Source organism: Sturnira hondurensis, unplaced genomic scaffold (genome assembly GCF_014824575.4).
Source record: "Sturnira hondurensis isolate 20B ecotype Veracruz unplaced genomic scaffold, ASM1482457v3 Scaffold0005252, whole genome shotgun sequence".
NCBI lineage: Eukaryota > Metazoa > Chordata > Mammalia > Chiroptera > Phyllostomidae > Sturnira > Sturnira hondurensis.
In genome coordinates, this window is record NW_028077883.1 from 6,041,150 (window position 1) to 6,063,403 (window position 22,254).

Below are 22,254 nucleotides of genomic sequence, written 5' to 3' on the forward strand. Positions count from 1 at the left end.
TTACCGCGATGGCATCTTCCACACTGTGAAATGGCATTACCGTGTCTGTGGTCTCGTTTGGTGCGGTCGCTACGTGATAAAGATGCTGCACTATGACTGTGTCTCAGTCTTGGTTTGAATGATGTGAAAATGTAATATATTTGTGACAAGGAATAACAAGTTGAAGTATAGTAAGAAAGAATGTAATTACTTATGATAAATATAGGCTTAGCTTCAAAATAGCTAGCTTAAAATTTCCCTTAGAGTGCACTTTAAAGATTTCCACTGATGATCTCGGAGGCGTGGCACCCAGCCGTCGCTGGAATGAAACAACACAGCTTGTTCAAAGTTTGGGCCGCGATTGATTTAATGCATATTTTTGCTACTTTCACATTTATCTTATATGTAAAGGGTAATTCTGTACACAGGTAACACATAAATAAGAGTTAATAATATGTAACTCCAGAAAATAGTGTTTGATGATTTGCCTTTTTATTTATTTACTTTTAGACAGACAGGGAGGGATAAAGAGAGGAAGAGAAACATCAATGTGCGGTTGCCTCTTGTGTGCCCCCTACCAAGGACCTGGCCTGCAACCCAGGCACATGACCTGACTGGGAATTGAACCAACAACCCTTTGGTTCTCAGGCTGGCACTCAAACTACTGAGCCACACCAGCCAGAGCAGATTTTATTAATTTTGGAGAGGGAGGAAGGGAGGGAAAAAGAGAGAGAAACATCAATGCAAGAAAGAAACATGGATGGCTTGCCTCTTCTGTGCGCTCCAATAGGAGGCACCCAGCCCACAACCCAGGCATGTGCCGACTCGGAATCAAACCAGTGACATGTTGCTTTGTGGGACAATGCCCAACCGAGCTATACCAACCAGGGCTTGTCTGATTTTTTAAGAGAAGAAAAAAGTAGCTTTCACCTAAGTTTACATGTTTTCTGGCTATATTTGGATCATTGGCAAAATCCTGAAGTCCATTGTGGGGCAACCTGTATCCTCCCCATCACCTCCTACTCTGACAGGTAGATAGATCTGTGTCTCTTTATCTGGACAAAGACCCGTGTCCTTGGCTTTCAGACCTGTGGTGGCAGTCGACTGTGCTTCAAGGAATCTTTGTCATTCTAGTGTGTGCACTTTAGTGAGGACAACAGAAGTCCCCGTGTTAAGCAACGTCTCTGGTCTTTACCCTTTTTCAACCCACGCATGAAGGAGATAGGACCTGTGTACCCGTGGCCCCTAGACAGTGACTGTATTTTCAGTCAAACTCATAATCACTAACTGTTTTAATTGAGGGGACAAGAACTGAAACTACAGTCTCTTGAGGGCAGAATATTCAGAGCTCCCTTGAGGATCATCACTCATCCCTTCCTGAAACATTTTCCATGAACCCTCCTTGATGATGATTTTCATTCTTTTCCTTTTTAGGCAGGAGGTTCCCAGGTGATTTTCACAAATCCTTTGGAAATCGTCAAGATCCGTTTGCAAGTGGCTGGGGAAATCACCACCGGTCCCCGAGTCAGTGCTCTGTCTGTCGTAAGGGACCTGGGCTTCTTTGGGATCTACAAGGTAACTGTTTATGTGACTGTATGCTCACCCTGTAAACTAGAAACTGCTCATCAGCATGAAATTGATTCCTCACGTTTCCACCCCTGGGAAAGGTGGTCTTCTGTAGCCAGGGGGCACCTGCCCGCCACCCACCAAAAAACTGTCCTTAGAAACACACAAATCAAGGATGACTGGGACGTGAATGACGCTTGCTAGTGTTCAGTGCACAGCTCTTTGCAGCAACAGTGGCTAGAACCTTCTTTGCATTTATTTGTGCTACAAAAACCTAATTCTCAGCGTCCTCCTCCATGGAAGGGAGCTGTAAGGACCCCAGGCACCGTCTTTCAGGAGGTGCACCGAGCTTGGTTTAAGAAGCCCACAGCAGATCGAGAATTTGTTTGCTGATCCTATACATCCCAGCCCTGCCTGTACGTGTAGGTCGTAATGCTTATGTTGAATCTTAACCATCTTTCATTTAGAAGATACTTTTTCAGAATGATTGGAAAACCAAACTTTTAGAAAACCCTTCAAATTTGTTACTCACACTCCTCTACCAAAAAAGTTACAAGAATTTGCTTCCTTATCCAACTATGATACTTGTGCAAACATAAGGTGTTCACCATTTTTCAATGAGAAGATTCAAAATAATGTCCATGGCCACCTTGAATGAGTAAACATTTAGGGATATAGGATGAGAAGGCCAATGTCTACTCAAAAGAATTTTCATTTACTTACATATAAATATGTAAAACCACATTATATAAAATGAATCGCCTTTTTTTCTATGCACACATATCAAGAAATACTTTATTCAGATTCTCCCTATGATTTTGAACCAGTGTTTCCAGCATTTAACCCGCTTTCCAACTCAGCCACTCACCTGGGTTTGCAGAGTAGTTCATCTCCTCCCCAGCGGGCGAGGGGATGCACTTCTGCACGCCCAGGAGAGCGCCCTGCCTGTTCGTTCCACAGACACGTAACGTTAGGACAGCTGTTTCCTTCTTTCCCTTTCCCAGTTGATCTCATATGGATATAACGGGTCCCAGAGCGTAACGACTTCCATTGCTTTTTACAGCGAACTTTAAATGCCTTGTTTTTACATTCAACACAGCATTTGCGAGATCCTTCCTCCAGGAATACTTTGTACCCTTTTCTTTTTGACGTTTACAGGTACCCTTGGTAAATAAGTCAATGTTAGTAATAACTGAGATTGTTTTGGGTAAATGTCCCTTCCCCAATTGGTACCCTGTACTTCTCAGAGCCAAGTGAGGGGAAGATACCCCATGGTGACCTGAGACTTCGTAAGGGTCAAATATACTGTTACACCCTCTTTTCTGGGGTTAGTTTTAAAAGGGGTGGGGTGGAGAAGTTGCCTTTTAGTTTGGAATCTGTGGTGCTTTGAAATAAACATGCCGATTTTTCAAAGTCGCACTGAAAAAGCTCAGCGTGTAAGTGTTTGCAGCGGAACACAATGTTCTAGCCATTTCACTTACCAAGTTGTTATCCAGCTGTAGGAAGTAAACAGTATTGTCACGAGGCATGGCATTGATCATTTGGAGAAAAAAATCATCTCATTTTCTAAATTTTTAGGCTCTGGCAGACTGTAACACAATGTAGCAACATGTCATTTTGACAAGATGCCAGGCAGTCTTTCAACAGGTTGTCTAGTAAAACAAACAAAAAAACCCCACTTAGGTACTATGGCAATGACTGCTCTCAAAATGTCTGGGTGGATGAAACGGTAAAACCTGTTTGCTGACACGGAAACAGAGACTGTTCAACTACCTGCAAATGATACAAGGCTGAGACTTAGTCCTTTTCATCTTCACATAATCATAATCTTAATCCCCTCTGACACCCTCTGGAAGTAGTCGGTCTCCTGGTCTTGTAGTTCGCCGAGCAGAGGCTGCCAGCCATCCTCTCGGAGCCGAAATTGAGGCTCAGAAGTTTCTCGTTTCCACTTTGGGGCTAAAATTGCTTTCCTGAAATGAGCAGGATTGCTCAAGTTTGAGCAAGAGACCTCTCCCATATAAAGTGAGTTTAATTACTAGTTGGGTGGTTTCATCTACTAGTTCAGAGGCATTCCTCACGGCCTCGCGCTGCTTTGGGTGCATTGGCAATTATCAAGTGGAGTCGCTGACACTTTGAGCTTCTGGAAACTCGATTTCATTGCGAGAGAGTGATCTGGCAGTCCCCTTCTCTCCACCGGTCACTGGTGTCATCGGCTAAATTCGCCGAGATCTGTGAGTGGGGACTTCATTTGTGAGTTCACTGCTCCAGTCAGTCTGACTGGTCTTTGGTACCTTCCTAAATTTTCCTCGTTTATATTGTCCCAACCTCCAGCCTCACGTTTGGTTTCCTATTGCTCTCTTCTCCAGGCTCTCCCCCCCCTTCCCCTTGGTCAGAATTCAGCATTCATCATTTTAGGGACATCATAGTGTTTGAGCTGTGCCGTGTCATTTATGTTCTTGTTTTAGGACAGCGCTTTTTACCTCTTCACTGTTTCTTGTCTTGATGACCTGGAGTGCCCTAACACCTTTAGACCTGATTGCCTCTCTCCTCGAAGGTCTTCAAAGAGGACTATTGTCCTCATTAGTTTTAGTTGGGACAGGTAATCTTCCTTCTCCTCCCTGTGGTCCTTTTGTTTGCTGCTGTTAACATGACAATGTAGGGCCCAGGAGGGGGCATGGTCGGCCAGCCTGTGTGTTTAGGCCTGCGGTGCTTGACCTCCCGGAAACTGGACCTAACCCGGCTTTCTTTCGGTTTTTCTCCCAAATTGACTTGCAAAATGCCCAGCCATTCTGTGACTCCCCCAACACAGGGCAATTAGAAAGAATACTTGCTTTAGAAATACATTTACAACTGAAAAAAAAGGTAGGTGTGGTAAACATTTCACATTCCTGAGTTTAGAAATAGTTACTGTGAACCCTGTAAACAAAGCCCCCCTCTTTTGGTGCCATTTAGAGATGTTTAGTTACAGCACTGAGCAGACAGGTGATGGAATAATAAACTGCCTTTGAAAGAGCTTTTTGAATATAATATAGTTTTAAACAATCAGCAACTATACTGCTTTTCTGAAGAATGTGTGAGGGTATGTTTCCCTTTCTCTAGGAACCTTTGCTTTATTACATAGGCCTTTAGGGCCTAACATTAAGTAAAAGAAATTGTCCGAGAAAAGAAAGTGGTATGCTTGTGCTTGTGAAAATCACCTTTTCCCTAGGAGCCAACGAAGCTTTAATGAGGAGACAGCGTCCACCAGGAATGGAATGAAACCTGTTATTTAACATTGAATGTCAGCACTGCTGACCCAGATGCTTCCTTAAGAAGCAAATGAACAGTTTATGTCTCTGAGGTCAAAAAGTGGTCAGGGAAGCAATGAGAGCTGGCACCCACCACAGGTTGCTGAAAATCCCGTTTGTGCCGTGCTCTCGCCTGGCTCATTGGCAGTAGCAAGGAAACTCTCTTGGGAATGTGGGCTCCGTGTACTGTGTTGTAACTGAGGCCTTTGTCCCACTGCACTGGAGAACATTCAAGTATATTTTGATCCACACACACACCTATTGTATGTGTGTGCTCACTCACTGTGTGTGTAAATGAATCATTGGAGCTCCTGTCCACAAAATCGGAAAGCAAGCAATGATATATGTTCTTGATTGTTCTACTAGTTATCACAAAGGGATGTCATTTGTTTTTTAAGTAAATTACAAGTTTATATATCAAAAAAATCAAATCATTCAGAAATGTCTGAAAGTGAAATTCTCTCTGCTCCTTAGCCACGCCACTCTTTCTGAAAACGATAACTACTGCTTATGTGTTCTGTGGATGTTTCAAAAAAAAAGAAACCCTTCTATTTAATCAATATTTGCCTCTCTCCTCCCTTCTCTCTGTATGTCACCAATTGTACACATAGCGATGTCAGTCTTGTGTACATGTTTTAACAAAAGCAGAAATTTTTAAACGCACTATGTATCTTAAAGCTCCTTCCTTATTTAATAGCTGTCAAAAACTTTTTAAAGTATTTTTAAGCACTTGCCCACTGATGGGTATTTATATTGTTTCCAGTTTAGGGATATTATAAGCAATGTCAGGGTGAATGTCCCTGCATATATATTCTGATGTACCTTTGTGAGTGTATACCAGTGAGAAACTCCTGACACTGAAAATGTTAGATCACGGAACATGTGCATTTTTTAGTGTTAATAGATTTTGTCAGACTGCATCAGTTTATCAGTTTTACCTCGGTAACGTGTAAGTACATAGGAAAAATTTCCTGATTTAGCAGCTTTTTAAAATAAAGACTCATTTTCTGAGCTCACAGCCCCACGTGAGGCAGACCACTGTGAAGTCATTACTTGGAGGACCTGGGGCCAGGCTAATGGTCTAACTCCGGCCCAGTGTTTGGTTTTACAGCCCCCACAGTGACAGTCCTCACCCGTGTTCTCCCACATTGGACTTTCCCCTGGACTTCTGGGCAAACTTCCTCAGGGCTTTGCTGTGACTCTTGACTCTCCCAAATCCATTGTCCCCCACAGCAGCCAGATTGAGCTCTTTAAAATGTAAACCAGATTAATTCATTCGCTCAACACACTTCTACTGAGAGCTGACTGTGTGCCCTGGGCCAGCCACTTCGGGAGTGGCGGTGAAATCCAGGGCCCTGCTCACAGTGTGGTGGGCAGGAAAAGCCAGCCAGGTAACAAATATATGACATCAGTTGGTGCCGAGAAGCACGAGGAAGAAGAAAGCAGGGTCGTGTGAGGGATGGAAAGCTGGAATCGGGGGAGGAAGACCTCAAGTGCCCCGCAGAAACGATGTGTCCTATCCATTCACTTCTACGGCACCTGGAACAGAAGCCTCACTCCTTCCCTGCCTCTGCATTCCCGACTTTGTACACCCCTCCGCTAGGCTGGCTGCCCTGGCTGCCTTTCCCTTCCCCCTAAGCTCCATGTTCATGCCCTCTTGATTTTCATTCTGCCTGGAGGCTCTTTCCCCCCAGTCTTAGCTTTACCGGTGCCTACTCAGAAGGAAAACCAGTTCTCTCCCTATCGTAGCCCCTCCTCTGGTTCTCTCCAGGGCGCCCATAGCTGGCTGACGTGTTTCTCCATATCTCTCCCCCTTATCTGGCGTGTACTTTCACACCAGAGACCTGTCTTGTTCACTGCGGCTTGTCAGAGTTTCTGGCGCATAAGTAGACATTTGATAATTGCTTGTTGAGTCAGTGAAGGGTAAGCAAAAGTCACATGTTTTCAAGTTATAAACGAGGACATTACTGAAAGTAATGGAGTTGGCAAGTCATGACAAAAGAGGACCACGATATTGGGGAAGTCGAATGTAAAGAAACTAATTAAAGGCGAGGTTGCTTTTCCAGTTTCAGAGACATCTCTCCATTCACCCAGCAAACTCTGCCCTGGGGATATGGAAGTAAATGAATGACACGTGGTTTTATAAGGCGTTTACTATCTCATGGGGGCATCCAGATGAGGAAACAGCCTTGGAATACAGCCCTTGTGTGGCTGAGTAAGGTGGTTAGGGGGTGTGCCCAGGAATCTAAGCAGGCAGAGCTGACTCAACAGCAAGAAGGCCAGGGAGGCTTTCTAAGGGGAGACAGCCCTAAAAGATGAGTCACAGCTAGCCAGATAGAGGGGAAGGCAAATGGCATGATCACCTTTGTACTTCAGTGTGAGGAAGAGCAGGACTTCATGTGGGAGAGCAGGACTGAAGGCTGGGAGGCCAGGTGGAGGCCACTGGCTGGGTGGCACTGACCTAAACTAGGGCCATGATGCTGGGGGCAGAGGGGCAGTGGATGTATTCGAGGGATGTTTGGGGGTCAGCCTCACAAAGTCCTGGAAAATGATGGACGGTGAAAAGTACAGGAAGATTAAAAGATGATTCTTGGATTTCTGGCTTGAGCACCTGAATAGCTGGTGCTGCTTTTAAAATTTCATAATATTTGAGAAGCTGCAAGAAACCTAAAGAGACCTCTCTCTGGTGTTACCTTTATAAATGAGGAATAGAAGCCCAGAAATCTTAGGAGATTTAACTGGGTGACTTGGGTAGGTCGGGGCGGGGGTGCGGCCTTAGACCAAGATGGCCTCTGACTCCCCACCCAGGATTTCCTGATTCTACCATATTGAATATGGGGTGAGAGCCTTGTCCAAGGGGTGGGGACTAGGGATGCTCTTGTAAGGGTCATCGTCTGCATGCATGAAGCTATGAGAGAAAGTGAGATCTCTCAGCTAATGGGACACCAGTGGTGGAACTCAGAGACCACCCTCATTTAGGTGGCAGAAGGAAGTATGGGTGGGCGGAGAGAAATCGGAAGCAGCTGTCAGGTGGAGAACGGGAGGAGCAGCGTGTGGGAGCTCGTGGAGGGATGAGATAGAAAGGGGAGGAGGGAGAGAGGGGTAGTATGGAGAGCTGCAGAGACCACTGGCGATGAAGGTCAAGCAGAGGCCTTCGGACTTAAAGATGGAAGTCAGTGACTATTTTTAAGAAATCAATTTAAGTAGAATGACAGAAGCCCAAACCTTACGAGAAAATAGCAGCAGGTACAAACCACTAACTTATTATGAAAGAAAAAAGGGAAAGAGTACAGGAACTGGAAGAAAAGGTGCAGTCGAGCGATACTGTTAGGGGGAGAGAGGAGGTTGAGAGATGTGTTTCTTTTCATTGTGCAGGGAGAACCATCCTAGCTGTGCAGAGAGTGGGAAAACACCCAGTGCAGGGGGAAGGATGGGAAGCATCTGAAGGCAGCAAAATTGAATAGGGTGCTAGGACTTGAAGGAAGGACATGGAGAATCCAGGTTTGTCCTACCAGCTTAGGAAACAGGTAGTTTCTTTCTTTTTCTTTTTTTGTAAGCAAAGCTACAGCTGAGGAAAGGAAGGCTTGATGGGTTTAGGTAATTTGTCTAAGGTCACATACTTTGCAAGTAAGTGGGAGGCTAGGTTTCAAACTCAGTTCAATCTCTCTTTGAAACCTGAGCTATCACATAAAGATAGGTTGAGCCAGACAGGAGAGAGCTCATGCCTGATAAATCAGGGAAGTTTAAAACCAAGGTTCTGTGCTACGAAGGTTTGGTGTCACTGTTGACAGTGAATGTGCTCAGGAAACAGTAATGAAAAGGATTGAGTCGACACTGACCATCACGAATGCTTAATAGCTGAGGCCAGGGTAGGCATACAACCAGTGTTGGTCCTAATTGTTTTTAGTATCCTATGCTATTTTAAAATGATATTAAAGGGCAATGGCTCAATTTACTTTGTTTTCTTTTTAAAAATTAAGAACATGTTACCTTAGATCTTGTAGCAGCTCTTTAAATAATAGAAATTCTTTTAAAAATTACATTCCAGAAGTGACATATATACCTACTAATCTATGCTTACGTTTCTATGGTTTCTAATTGTGCCCAAGGTATGCACTTAAAAGATGGCCAGTTTAAAAAATGTTCATTGACTGTAAAATTCAAGTAATATGCCTTATGACAGCCAAAGAGTCCCATGTGGGATATGATCAATTTAGCAAACTAATTTAAACTTCTTTGGTAGGATTAGGTCTTCCGCCAAATAAAAAAATTGGCTCTTAGCTTGATAAATATAGAACTCTGCTGGAATTCAGGTATGAAACCACATAGGAGCTGTACTCCAACTGCTAGCTGTTTAAAGAATGTATTAGCTATTTCCATTTTCTGCTCTAACTGGACACTGTGCTTTTTCATTGATAATAGTAATGATCTTTATATCATCAGCTTTTATTGAAGATCCTTGTGTTAGGTGTTGTACTAGGTCCTTTATGTCAAGCATTGATTATAAATTTAATTCTTGCGTCAATACAAATGTTACTCGCATTTTATAGGTGAGGAACTGGAGGGACAGAGAGTTTAGGAACTCCGCCCACCAACAGATCCTAAGGGGCAGAGCAGTAATTCGAGCCCAGGTCTCTGACTGCAGCCCCTGCCCCTGCGGCGTCCTGCCCTTGGTGGGCAGTGGCAGAACTCAGGTACAGAGCCGTATCTCAGATGGTTCATGTTGACTTCTTCAAACGCAGCCTGCTTCCTCTCTAAGAAGGCATCCTCCCCGAGCAGAATTGTGTACAGAAAGGTGCAACGTGAAGAGAGTACCCAGCTCAGCTAGCCAATCAGCCATAATGTTGACATGGCAGAGAAATGGCCTTCGTTGGGTGTGCTGAAGGGGACTGGAATGGAGAGCTTTATCTTTCTCGGAGATCTAAATCAAGGGGAATAGAAAAGAGGAGTTACCTCAGACATTGACTGCACAGTGTTGCACATTTGAATGAAACTTGTCAAGAGAGTGGACCAAGAGCAAACCAGCTGGGGCATCTCCTCAACAAGGCAGCAGGTTCTCTCTACAGGTTTTCTAGCCACTGGCAGTTGAGCAGTGTTGGTGCTAAAGCAACTCGTGACAGTGACGGTAGAATAGCAGGGGAGAGCCAACGCTATCACAGGAATGGTATTCCCTACCCAAGCACCTGGGGTTGCCAAATGCCTTTTGATAGAATTGTGGTGAAATTAAGGAGAAGCCAATATCCTAAAAGTCCCTGGACTAAAGGAACCTAGCAATAGGCATTGATATTTTATATTAAAATTGAAGTAATGTCAGTGTCACTGATACCAAGTCTCCAATTGATGGCTGGTTTATTTGGTTTTAACACCAATGACACCATCACATCACAGGTCTTGGCACCAGTGATACTTCTCAGCAACATACTGAAACTCACCCCGTTCATATCCCAGCCACGTGGCCCTAACCACCCCTTGACTGGGTGGAAGAGGTGCTGCCAGGCCATGCTACAAGGGTTAACCTGCTTGGGAGAAACCAAGAGGAATGCTAAGGGATCAAGACCTGACATGCTACCCATTGTTTGTAGCTCCAGGATCAAAATATACAATTATACATGCCAAATAAATTTTGAACCTGTACATTAGAAAAAGAGGGGTGGCCCTGACTACAGGTGCCAGAAGCATTAAATAACCTTCCCAGACAAGGTGCACCACTGTTGTCTTGAATGCTGCAGGGTCCCCCAGTCTGGCATTTTCCCCCATACCAGACAATGTGCATTCACTGCAGGAGTCTCTGTTAAGCCTCCGTCTCCCAGACCTGCTGGCTCCTCGTGCCCGGCCCTGACACAGAGGTGCCTTTGTGAGTGTAATTACCTTCCCCTGTATTAGAAATAGTCTGTTTAGAGCTGTATTTGCAGGTACAGCTAGAATAAGCAGGCATTAGCATGCGAAAAGACCTGCCCTGGCCCTGACTTCTTTATCAGCAACCATCCTTCAGGACTGTTCTTTTCCCCTTAAATTGATTGGGCAGGTGTGATACCAACCAGGATGAAGAGCTTTAAAAGAAGGGGGGGGGGGGAGTCTTTGGAGATAGCTGTGTGTGTGTGTGTGTGTGTGTAAGAAAGATACAAATCCTGTTGTGTTATATCTTTTGACAGTTTTGTGCCAGACAGGGCGGCCAGAGTAAACTTGAGTGGATGATTCCAGCATCTTATGAATTGATTGAAGCTCCCTTGGGCTTTCAATACAGTCTCCACATCCAAAAACACATGAGAAGCAAAAGAAATAATTCCTTTGCCATGGCGACACTGTGGCCAGTGCCTCTAAACCTAAGTGGCTGTGTTCATTGTGGACTATTAACTTAAAGTGAGGCCTTCCCACTTCAAGAAGCTTTCCTAGGCCTTAAACAGAATGATGACGAGAGCCTTCAGAATGATACGGGATTGGAATGCAGCCAGAGTCGATAATTAAACTGGATCTGAGTTTTGGTTCTAGTTTAATTTACTGATAGGTCTCCCCTGAGATGCCTTTTATTGTTCCTGTCTGTTATTAGTGGATCTTTTATTTAAAAGGGAAAAAAAAACAGTAATTTCTCCTCTTTGGAGAAAGTGCTGTAATGAATGGTAAGAGATCAGATGATTGCATTTTGTATTTATTAATTTTCCCCCAAGTGATTTTACTGTGTACAAAGGAAATTCAGGGCTAAGCAGAGAATGTCTGAGACCGGGCTGCCAGTGAGAAAGACAGCAAGAAAACATGGGGATTTTCTTATGGGGCAAGAACACTTCAAGATTTATTTTAGGTGGCATACACTTTGTAATTTATTAATTTTTGAATGGCCAAGGTAATTATTTTTGTGTTGCTGACGCAGGTTCTTGGGCAGCGTGGAATGTTTCCCTTTATTATACAGTTGCCTGTTCAGAGTGGCTGGTCACCTGGTAAAAACTCTACGTCAGGCAAGCAGAATTCAAGTCAAACAGGTTTCTGTTTTGATGTAGGGCTGGAGAATGGGTGTTCACCACAAAGCGAAGGGTTTATCAAGGAATCTGGGAGAGAGACCTTCTCGCTGTTGGAACTTTAAAAGCCTTTTTCACATCCTGCTTCCCTTTTCATTGTGCGGAGCCACAGGTCAGGTATTGCCTGGGGCATCCCTGCAAATTGGCACCTGCCTTTGTGCCTCAGACATGAAGGAAGTGGGGAGGAAAGGAGGCCAGGGAAATTTAATAAGTCTGTGCCTTTTTCTCCGATCTTCTGCAAAGCTAGCTTTGCTTGAGAATTGAGCTTTGATGCCTGGGGTGTGAGAGAGGCTTGAGGCACCCGCCGACTCTGGACAGACACAGGGATTTGCTGCCTGGAGGTGTGAGCGGGTGCTGGGCTGCGCAAGGACGCAGGCACCGGAGAGGCAGGGAGAAGGACCTCCTCATCCCCACCGCCCCGGAACATCCACACTGCAGTTGGCACGGGGCGTTCACAGCTACCACCTCACTTATTCCTAAACCCCTCTTCCCCGCCCCCGCCCCACACCCTCAAAGAAGGCAGCCTTTAGTATTTCTGCCAAGTGAGGAGGTTTAGAATTTGATTCCTCCCAAGGCTCATCATCCGATACACAGCAATAGAAGAGAGGGTTTTGTACCAGGGGCCCTTCATACCTCGGTCAGCGGAGATTTGAGTTTTTAAATGTTTTCACTTGCCAACAAGGCAGATCTGACCCTGTAGATCCGAGATCGTGGCTGTTCCACATGTTATCTTTCTGCCTTGACTTGTCCTTTTCTTCCTTTTTCTCAGATAACCAGAAACCTAAGACCTCTTACATACTCTTAACATTCCTTCCCGTGTGTGTAAATTATTTGATTTTTATTATGCGTAGTCTGATCCCTGGTAGGAAAAGCACCTGTTCCTATCCATTTTTCCTTTAGTGTTTCACAGTGCAGCTCTGCATTTTCCTTCGATTTGTTCTTTTTCTATTTGTCCATTTGATTTTTGATTAAGCCACTTTTCTTCGTTCGTCTGGGACTGTTTTCAAAGATCCCCTAAAGCGTGTCCCACCCATCACTAGGGGCTTGTTTTCGCTGGTACGTGATGGATTGTCCTGATTGCAGGAGAGAGTGTTCCTTCTTGGGGAAGCCCAACTGCTTGTTCACGGGGCCCTGCCCCTCCTGTGTCCCAGGGACGTCTCTGCTTCCAGATCACGGCTCCCCAGGGCCTTCCTATCGCGGTGAAGCTTCACAGCATAACAGGGGCTAATCGCTGTCTGCCACTCCTCCTTTTTAAATGTTAACATTCCAGTATAAAATTATCCACTACTTCCTCCTAAGCTCTGTGTATCCTCAGCAGCTTATGTATCTTTGCTTGAAAAACAAAAGGATTGGTTTTGGTTTCTAGTATATATTTTCCAAGAAATGGGTTAGTTTTTCTTGCAGGAACCTGATAACATAGCCCAAGGCCTCTCATTTCTCCTAGTTGTCGTTTTTTCAGTTTGAATTGGCGAAGCTAAATCAGTGTCACCAGGAACAACGTCCTGGACTCCGAGTGGCAGAGTGTGAATGTTCAGTACTTTTCTGCATTATCTGTGATAAGCATTTAATATTTATAGTCACGGAAAAACATTTAACAGGGAGAAAACTACCCGCGGCACAAGGAACAGAGCATGTGGACTGAGGTTTGGCTCTAAAATGCCCAGACTTGGGGTGTGAGATCAAAAGTAAAAACTAAAGGATTTAGTAAAGAGCAAGGTTTGTGGGAATTGTATCAGCCTAAAAAATTATTCCGAAGTGATTTGTTTAGAAAGTCAGTAATGTGGCAGTGTTTTTTGCTATATGGAGGGAGCCAGACACGAAGACTTAACTGATCTTAATTTGAGTTGATTACTTGGTATCTAATTTAAATATCTCCTGGACAGGGTCTGCATGTGGGCAAATAGCTAGCAGAACTTACAGAAAGATTTGGAGGCAAAATAAGGAAAAGAATGGGAAAGTAGAGGAAAAATGGGCAATAGTATTACCCTTACATAGTAAATACCTGTATTATAACTTTTAAAAAATCGTCATAGAGAAAAGATTGGACGCTCTCCATGGGTATCATTGATATCCTACACTTTTCCCCTTGAAATGCTGGGGAGAGGGAAAGAACTCAAGGCACCTCCTCCATTCTGAACCTGCCTCTGGCACTGTCTCCAAGGCTGTCCCCTGAGCAAGCCAGCAGCATGGCCCTTCATAGATATGCCATTGCTAGATTAACTGTCCCGGGCTTCGGTTGGCACGTGTATAAACTGAGAAATTAGGTGGTGGAGTTTGTGATTCCTCTTCTCAGCCAGGCGTCTTAACAGTTTGGGGGTAGACAAGATGGAAAAGTGGGGCCTGATCAGCAGTGCCCGGTGTGCGCTGTCCTTGTCCTGGGGCACGTGTACTCAGAGTGGGCAGAGACATCTGAACACATGCGTGGGCGAGGTGACCGAGGAAGAGGCAACACAGCAGGGTCTGGATTCCGAGCATTCGTTCGGGTTGGAAGGATGGGCCAAACTAGGATGACGTTTGATAGGAGTAACTATGAAGTCTTACGCTGCTTGTTTCAGGCAATGAATTAAGTTACAGGAGACCTGAGTTAACAACAGCTCCTATGAAAAAAGACGAAGGGTTTTGTTACCCACAACAAGCTCAGTTTGAGTCAGGAGTGTCACGCAGGTGTCAGAAATGCCAAGGCTGCAGTAATAAATGTGTGGTGTTAAGGAAGGTTGACAGATTGGAGCCCAGCATCAGCCAGAAATACCCAAGAGCCAACATCCCTGGGCTTCCGTAAATGTCACTGCGCTTGACTGCATCTGTTGAATCTGGATGGAGTCGTTATTTTCTTTGAAGAACCTCTAAATTGGGTGGAAAGCTCTAGGTATTAGAAATCTGTAAAAGAAATGCTACTAAATCACTAAGTGTTGAAAAAGGGCGACTTCCTTTCCATTTAGCCTGTGTAAAGCACAATATGCGTCTTGTGGTTTTCCTCGGGCGGTTAACCGTTTCCTTGTATTTCTGGGTGCGCATCGATGCTCAGGGCCTCCCATGCCATCATTTTGGCACCAAAAACTCTTTGGTGAAGACTTTGCTCTAGTGGTTCATTGTAAATGTGTTGGAATTATGATAAATATTTGAAGGTTTTAGGACAGGCATTTATCAGTGTTTCAGAAATCCAGGGGTGTAGGAGTAAGTACCTGAATAAACTAGGGGATCCATGAACCCCTGGAAGAGGTATGCAATTCTTTACATACGTGTAATGTTTTCTGTGATATTCCAGCACTTTTGCAAGAGTTTCAGACAGTGCCAAAACACAGAGCCCTCCCCTGGCCACCTGTATAATTTTTCTATTTCCTAGTGTATAAACAAAGGGGACTCTTGGTTGTTGCTGCCTATCTTCTGAGAACAAATCCACTTGAAATGCCAGTGACCTGCTATCAGTAAGGATTTAAAAGGATGCCAAGATGGAGTTTCAAAATCACTTTAATAAAAGGCTTACTATTAGAATAAAAGGGTGGGATGGGCAGAGGAGGGCACAGGGGGGGAAAACTGAGACAACTGTAATAGAATAACAATAAAAATATTTTTAAAAGATGCATAAAAATGAAATAAAATGAACAAATAATGAAAAGAGAGAATAAACAAGAACTACCCCTTCTTCCTCATGGCACACAATAAAATAAATTTTATTTTCAAAAGGAACATTTAGATTTATTACTTGCAGAAGTTGGGTGATATTTTTCTTTCTGTTTCCTTTTTAACTTGTGAGTACAATTCGGTCTTCTCTGGGCATATTTTGTGCTGAGGTAGGTTCCAGAGAAGCTTGATCTTCTCAATGGGACATGTGTTTCATGTGGGTTTTCTTCCTTTTCAAACGGACAGGGTGCCAAAGCGTGCTTTCTGAGAGACATTCCTTTCTCGGCCATCTACTTCCCGTGCTATGCTCATGTGAAGGCTTCCTTCGCGAATGAAGACGGGCAGGTCAGCCCGGGAAGCCTGCTGTTAGCGGGTGCCATAGCTGGTGAGTGTCCCTCAGAGACTCCGTCACCCCCCACCCCAGGCCACTGCACTGGGACTTTGGCGTCTGCCTCTTGACAGAGCACTCAGGGGATGACTCTGTCTTGCTCTGAAGAGCCACTGAAAAGAAAGGCGAGGGAACGAAGCTTACATCCAGCAGAGTAGACTGTTAGACAAACTTAATTTCTTAACTCCAGAAAGGGCTCAGTAAACACGGTGTATTTGTTGGTGTTATTAGTTTCAAGTTCCATTTCAATTCATAGTTTTACTTTATAGCATAAGAATGACAACTAAGTTGGAAGTTTTAGTTTGATATTTTTACTTTTTAAATTTTTATGTATTGGTTGTTTTTAGAAAAAGAGGAAGGGCGGGGGAGAGCGAGAGAAACAGCTGTTTGTTGTTCCACTTACTCATTCACTGGTTGATTCGTACACGTGCCCTGACTGGGGATGGAATCCCCGACCTTGGCCCATCTGGATGACGCGCTAACCGGCTGCGGCGCTACTTTGCCGCCCACCCGCCTCCAGGACTTAAGTCGGAAGTTTCAAGAATTTTTTAATAATTATGCTTTAGTGGTATCTAAGCAAAATAGTGTACAATAGCTTACCCAGAGTTGAAGCAATAGTGTTGTAGAGAAAGAAGGGTAGTACAACCAGAAGCAGCCTGGTCCTGCTGGATACCTGATTCCTCCTGGCTGTGTAAGCTTATCGGAACTGGGGGGCGGGGGGTGAATTGAATCCCAGAGAGAAATGACTGTTGTCTCTTTTTCAGCGCTACAGTAAAAATATCAGTAGAACAAAAATACACGGGAAGGCTGGTTTCTCCATCCCAATGTAAATCCCTAGAGGAAATTTGATTATAACCACAGCAGGAATCAGTTTGTTCTTTGATACCACTCCCCGTCCAGAGACCCCAAGGGCCGGAACAATCTGGATTAGCTCTCCAAGTGGTGACAAAGGTTTAATGAGTGAACGAACCCTAAGGCAGTCCTGGGATGACCGGGTCCCAACAGTTGCGATACCGGTATTGTTCTCATCAGACACGTGGCTTAAGTCTCCTGAGAATAACCCCCCTGCTTTGAGAAGCTGCTTGCTGTTTTGTGGGCCCTGTGTCCTCTCTGTAGCCTGGGGATCCCCTGGAGGAAGGAACCCAGAGAGCTCCTCTTTAATTCTTAATTAATTCTTTTTCTTCAAAGGCAGGATTGACCCTGGCTGCTCAGAAACCCCACTTGCATGAGTAGCAATGAGAGCTCTCTACCCGTATCAGGAAATGATGATTTCAACACGAGAATATAAAATTCCCAGTTTTAATCCCATTTTTGCCATTGACTCACTGTTTCCTTTACCTGTCATTACATATATACAAATTATAAATACAGAGGAAAATAGTTGTAAAGAATAAGATGATAATAAGTATGTACCTATCGTTAATAACTTTAAGTGTGAATGGCTTAAATGGTCCTATCAAAAGACATAGGGAGCTGAATGCATAGGGAACCCATATGTATGTTGTCCATAAGGGCCCCGCCTCAGAGTGAGAGATACACACAGACTAAAAGTAAAAGGTTAGAAATGCCATTTCATACAAATCGAAATCTTTAAAAAGCTGGGTTAGCAATACTTGTATCTGACCAAATAGATGTTAAAAGAAAGGCTACAGTAAAAGACAAAAAAGGATACAACCTAATGACAAAGGGAGCAATCCAACAAGAGGATATAACGCTTACAAACATTTCTGCACCGACACAGAAGCACCTACATAGGTGAAGCAAATCTTGACGGACATACAGGTAGAGGTCAACAGTAGTACAGCCGCAGTAGGGAATTCTGACACCCCACTGACATCAGTGGGGAGGTGTTCCAGACAGAATCAACAAGGAAACGGTGACCTTAAATGACACACTAGATCAGGTGGATTTAATTGGTATCTTCAGAGTATTTCATACAAAGCAACAGAATATACATTCTTTTCAAGTGCACATGGAACATTTTCTAGGACAGACCACATGTTAGGCCAAAAACCAAACTTAAGAATATTTAAATCATACCGAGCACCTTTTCTGACCACAGTGGTGTGTAGTTTCATACCGTGTCACACAGGGGTGCGACACTACAAATCAGTCACACGAGGAAACTGAAAAACGCACACAAGACATGGAGACGAAATGACGTGTTTATAATTGTATCAAAAAATGCCTAGGAATAAATTTAACCAAGGATGTAAAAGACCTCTACTCAGAAAATTATAAGACACTGAAGAAGGAAATAGAAGAAGATATAAATAAGTAGAAGCATGTCCATATGCATGGATGGGAGCAATTAAACATCATTAAAATGTCCATACTACCCAAAGCAATCTATAAATTCAATACAATTTCTATCAAAATACCAATGGTATATTTCATAGAACTAGAACAACAATTCCAAAAATTTACATTGAGCTACAAAAGACCCCGAATAGCCATAGCAATCTTGAGAAAGAACAAAGTTAGAGGAATCACACCACTTGATATCAAACTATGCTATAAGGCCACAATAATCAAAACAATATGGCACTGGCATAAAAACAGACATATAGATCAATGGAACAGAATAGAGAGCCCAGAAACAGACCCACACCTTTATGGTCAGTTAATGTTTGACAGAGGAGGCAAAAACATACAATGGGGTGAAGACAGTCTATTCAATAAACAGTATTAAGAAAATTGGACAGATACATGCAGAAAAATAAAACTAGACCACCTGCTTATATCATACACAAAAATAAAATTTTTTCTCTATTTAAAAAAATATATTTTATTGATTATGCCATTACAGTTGTCCCATTCCCCCCCTTCACTCCCCTCCTCCCTGCACACCCCTCCCCCACCATTCCCCCCTTTTGTTCATGTCCATGTGTCACAAGTACTTTAGATTCTGTATTTCCCATAGTATTCCTGCCCTCCCCTCTGTCTATTTTCTACCTACCATCTATGCTACTTATTCTCTGTACCTTCTCCCCCCTTCTCCTCCTTTCACAAAAATAAATTTTAAATGAATTAAAGACATACATTAAACTTGAAACCACAAAAATCCTAGAAAGAAACATAGGCAGTAAAATCTCAGATATTTCTCATAGCAATATTTTTTCTGATATGTTGCCTCAGGCAAAGAAAACAAAAAATAAACAAATAGGAAACAAAAATACATCAAACTAAAAGATTTTGCACAGCAAAGGAAACCATCAACAAAATGTAAAGACTGTCCACTGAATGGGAGAATGTATTTGTCAGTGGTACATCTGATGAGGAGTTAATATTCAGAATTTACAAAGAACTTGTAAAACTCAATACCAGAAAAATGAACAGTCCAATTAAAAAATGGGCAAAGGTCCTGAATAGATACTTCTCCAAAAAGGACGTACAGATGGCCAATAGACATATGAAAAGATGCTCAGTGTCACTAATCATCAGAGAAATGCAAATTAAAACCACAATGAGTTAACACCTCACACCTGTCAGATGGCTATCATCAATAAATCAACAAACAGCAAGTGTTGGTAATGATGTAGAGAAAGGGGAACACTTTTGCACTATTGGTGGGAATGCAGACTGGTGTAGCCACTGTGGAAAGCAGCATGGAGATACCTCAAAAAATTAAAAATGGAACTGCCTTATGACCCAGCAATTTCACCTCTGAGAACATATCCAAGGAAACCCAAAATACTAATTTGAAAGAATATATGCATCCCAATGCTCATTGCAGCATTATTTACAACAGCCAAGATTTGGAAGCAGCGCATGTGCCCATCAGCAGATGAGTGGATAAAAAAGCTGTGGTTCATTTACATAAGAGAATACAAGGCAGCCATAAAAAAGTAAAGTCTTACCATTTGCAAGAGCATGGATAGACCTGGAAAACATTATGCTAAGTGAAATAAGCCAGTCAGAAAAAGACAAGTACCGTATGGTTTCCCTACCTGAGGAACAAAATAAACTAAAAAACAAATAGAAACAGACTCACAGATAGAGAACAGATTGATACTTGTCAGAGGGGAGGGGGCTTGGGAGGTTGGGTGAAAATGGTGAAGGGATTAAGCCAAAAACCCCTCACAGACCCTGGCAGTGGTATGGTGATTGCCACAGGGAAGGGGTGGAGGGAGGTAGAGGGTAGAGCAGAGATAAGTGGTGACGGAAGGAGACGTGGGGTAGTGAGCACACAACGTAGTATGCAGCTGATGCGTTATAAAATCGTATGCCCGAAACCAACGTAATTTTATTAACCAATGTCACCCCAATACATTCAATAAAAAGTAAAAAAAAAAATAATTTAAAAGCTATTCTTTAGGTCCTTAAAAAAATAATGGAGAAGTTAAATTAAGGTGATGGACTGAGCATATTCATCTCTCTTCCCAAATATCTTAAAATGTCAAAAAATACATTTTTGAAACTCCTTATTGACACTAGAAAATGTTAGCGCCAGCCCTCAGGAAGCAGGGAACAGAACCGTATTTACTCTGAAACTAGACTGGAAGATGCCCCGGCACAAAACACTGGCAGAAGAAGCTATTTTTGTTCATGTAAGAGCAGAAGCAGAGAGTTTTGACTCTCAGTGAATAACCAGAAGGTCTGGAGTCTGGAGGTGGAGACTTCAGGGTGATTCATGGACAGGAGCTGAAGAACTCCACTCACTGCCTGAAGGTCAGGCTTGCTCTCTCTGTTTTCTTTCTATTTGGAGCTTCAGGCAACACTTGAATCCAGGCTTGAAATCTGGACTGTTTTCTCAAGAAAGGGATCACTTGCTAGGAGGGGGCAATTGTAAGGGGCTGAAAGAAAGCAGGACAAGCAAGGCTTAGGATAATTCCAGGCCTTTACCACAGATGCGGCGCGGGGGAGGGGAGGGGGGGGCACGCGTGGCCACTCTTCCCAAGAGGGGTGTAAATCAGTTCCTCCACTTCCGGAGCACAGCACTGTGCTTTCAGCTGATCCCCACTCCAGCAGCTGACTTAGCCGCCCCCTAGTTAGCAGGCCTCACCCATGTCCCACAGCCCATTCAGGAGAGAGGCCTGTGGGTGACAGTGACCTAGGGTAGGGGAGAAGCCATCCACAGCATTAATCAGACTGTCCTTTGAACTTGAATATCAATAGCCAGACAGGTCCTCAGACAAGACTGAGCAGTAAGGCAAGTAAACAGAATTACAGAGAAAATAGGCAATTCAGGGAACAGACAAGGACTTTTAACAACTATAATTAAGATCCTCAGAGAGATTTTAGAGGAATGATCAGTAAAGAAGCTTTCTTGAAAACTAATAATAGGATTGCCAAAATTAAGAATCTGTAGATGGTCTGAAGGTTAGAATGGATATGATCAAAGACCAAATTAGGCATCTAGAAAATAAACTCACGGGGAAAAAAAAAAGAAAAGGAACACTTTAAAATGTGGAGCAAAAAATACAGAGATGAAAAATATGAGAAAGTTTAAGAGACCTGTAGGATTAGTCCAGGAGCTCTATCATTCACCCCATAGACTTCCCCTAAGGAGAAGAAATAAGGGAGGGAGGTCAGCACAGGATTCAGTAGAAGCAGATTGACTTCTCACCTTTGGTCCCAGGCACCTTCAAGTGCCAGGGGAGGAGGGCTTGAGCGCCAGTTACATTCCCAGCACACTAGCATGCAGGAAGAAGGGCCAAATTCAAGATTGTTCCTCCGTGCCAGGACCCAAAGGTTACCTTTCACAGTCCTCTCCAAATCAAAATGAGAAGTGAACTTAAGAAAGCAAGAAATGTGGGATGTAAGACAGAGCAAATGAAGTTAAACCTGAGAATGGGTCTAAATAACCGCTAACTGTGGCACACACGTGTTTATAACAGGAAGGGGCTCTGGGAGGCAGATGAAGGAGAGGAAAGACCCAAGTGGAAGTGTGCTGAAGTCCTCTCCTTGCTGGTAAAGGGTGGAAATGCTAATGAATTGTAAACATTGCAGATATGACCCCCGTGCAGTAAAGGCATAACATACCTGGAATGCATCCTTCAGGAAAGGGGGGAATCCAAAGAGAAAGCAAAGCAGAGGAAATAAAAACGATAATATAGGATGGCAGAAAGCAGTCTGTTACTCATAGTAACAGCCACAGTTGAGCGGAGTCAAGGCCCCTGGTGAAAACAGACACTCTCTGATGAGATGTAAAAGGAAAGCTCGTCACCTGCAGTTTGAGAAAACAGTGACATGGAAAAATCGCAAGAAAATGGATTGGAAACTATGTACCAGGCAAATACCAACAACAAGCAAGTTTAGCAATATTAGTGTCTGACTAAGTGGAAGTCAGGATTTAAAAATAGCATTCAGAAGTACAGAGGCATATTTTACATTTACAAAAGATGAAATTCACTGACGTCATCCTCTGTGTACTATCAATATAACCTACAAGTTCAACTTA

At 43.5% G+C, this 22,254-nt stretch overlaps 1 protein-coding gene across 2 annotated transcripts in view; it reads left to right on the top strand.

Moving 5' to 3' along the window:
* Positions 1 to 22,254, top strand: part of SLC25A13 (solute carrier family 25 member 13) — a 168,548-nt gene that overhangs the window by 141,914 nt on the left and 4,380 nt on the right. For both annotated transcript variants that reach the window (XM_037046438.1, XM_037046437.1), the window contains exons 14-15: positions 1,414 to 1,554; positions 15,710 to 15,848. In XM_037046438.1, coding sequence (XP_036902333.1) covers positions 1,414 to 1,554; positions 15,710 to 15,848 — 280 coding nt within the window. The remainder of the gene's footprint in view (positions 1 to 1,413; positions 1,555 to 15,709; positions 15,849 to 22,254) is intronic.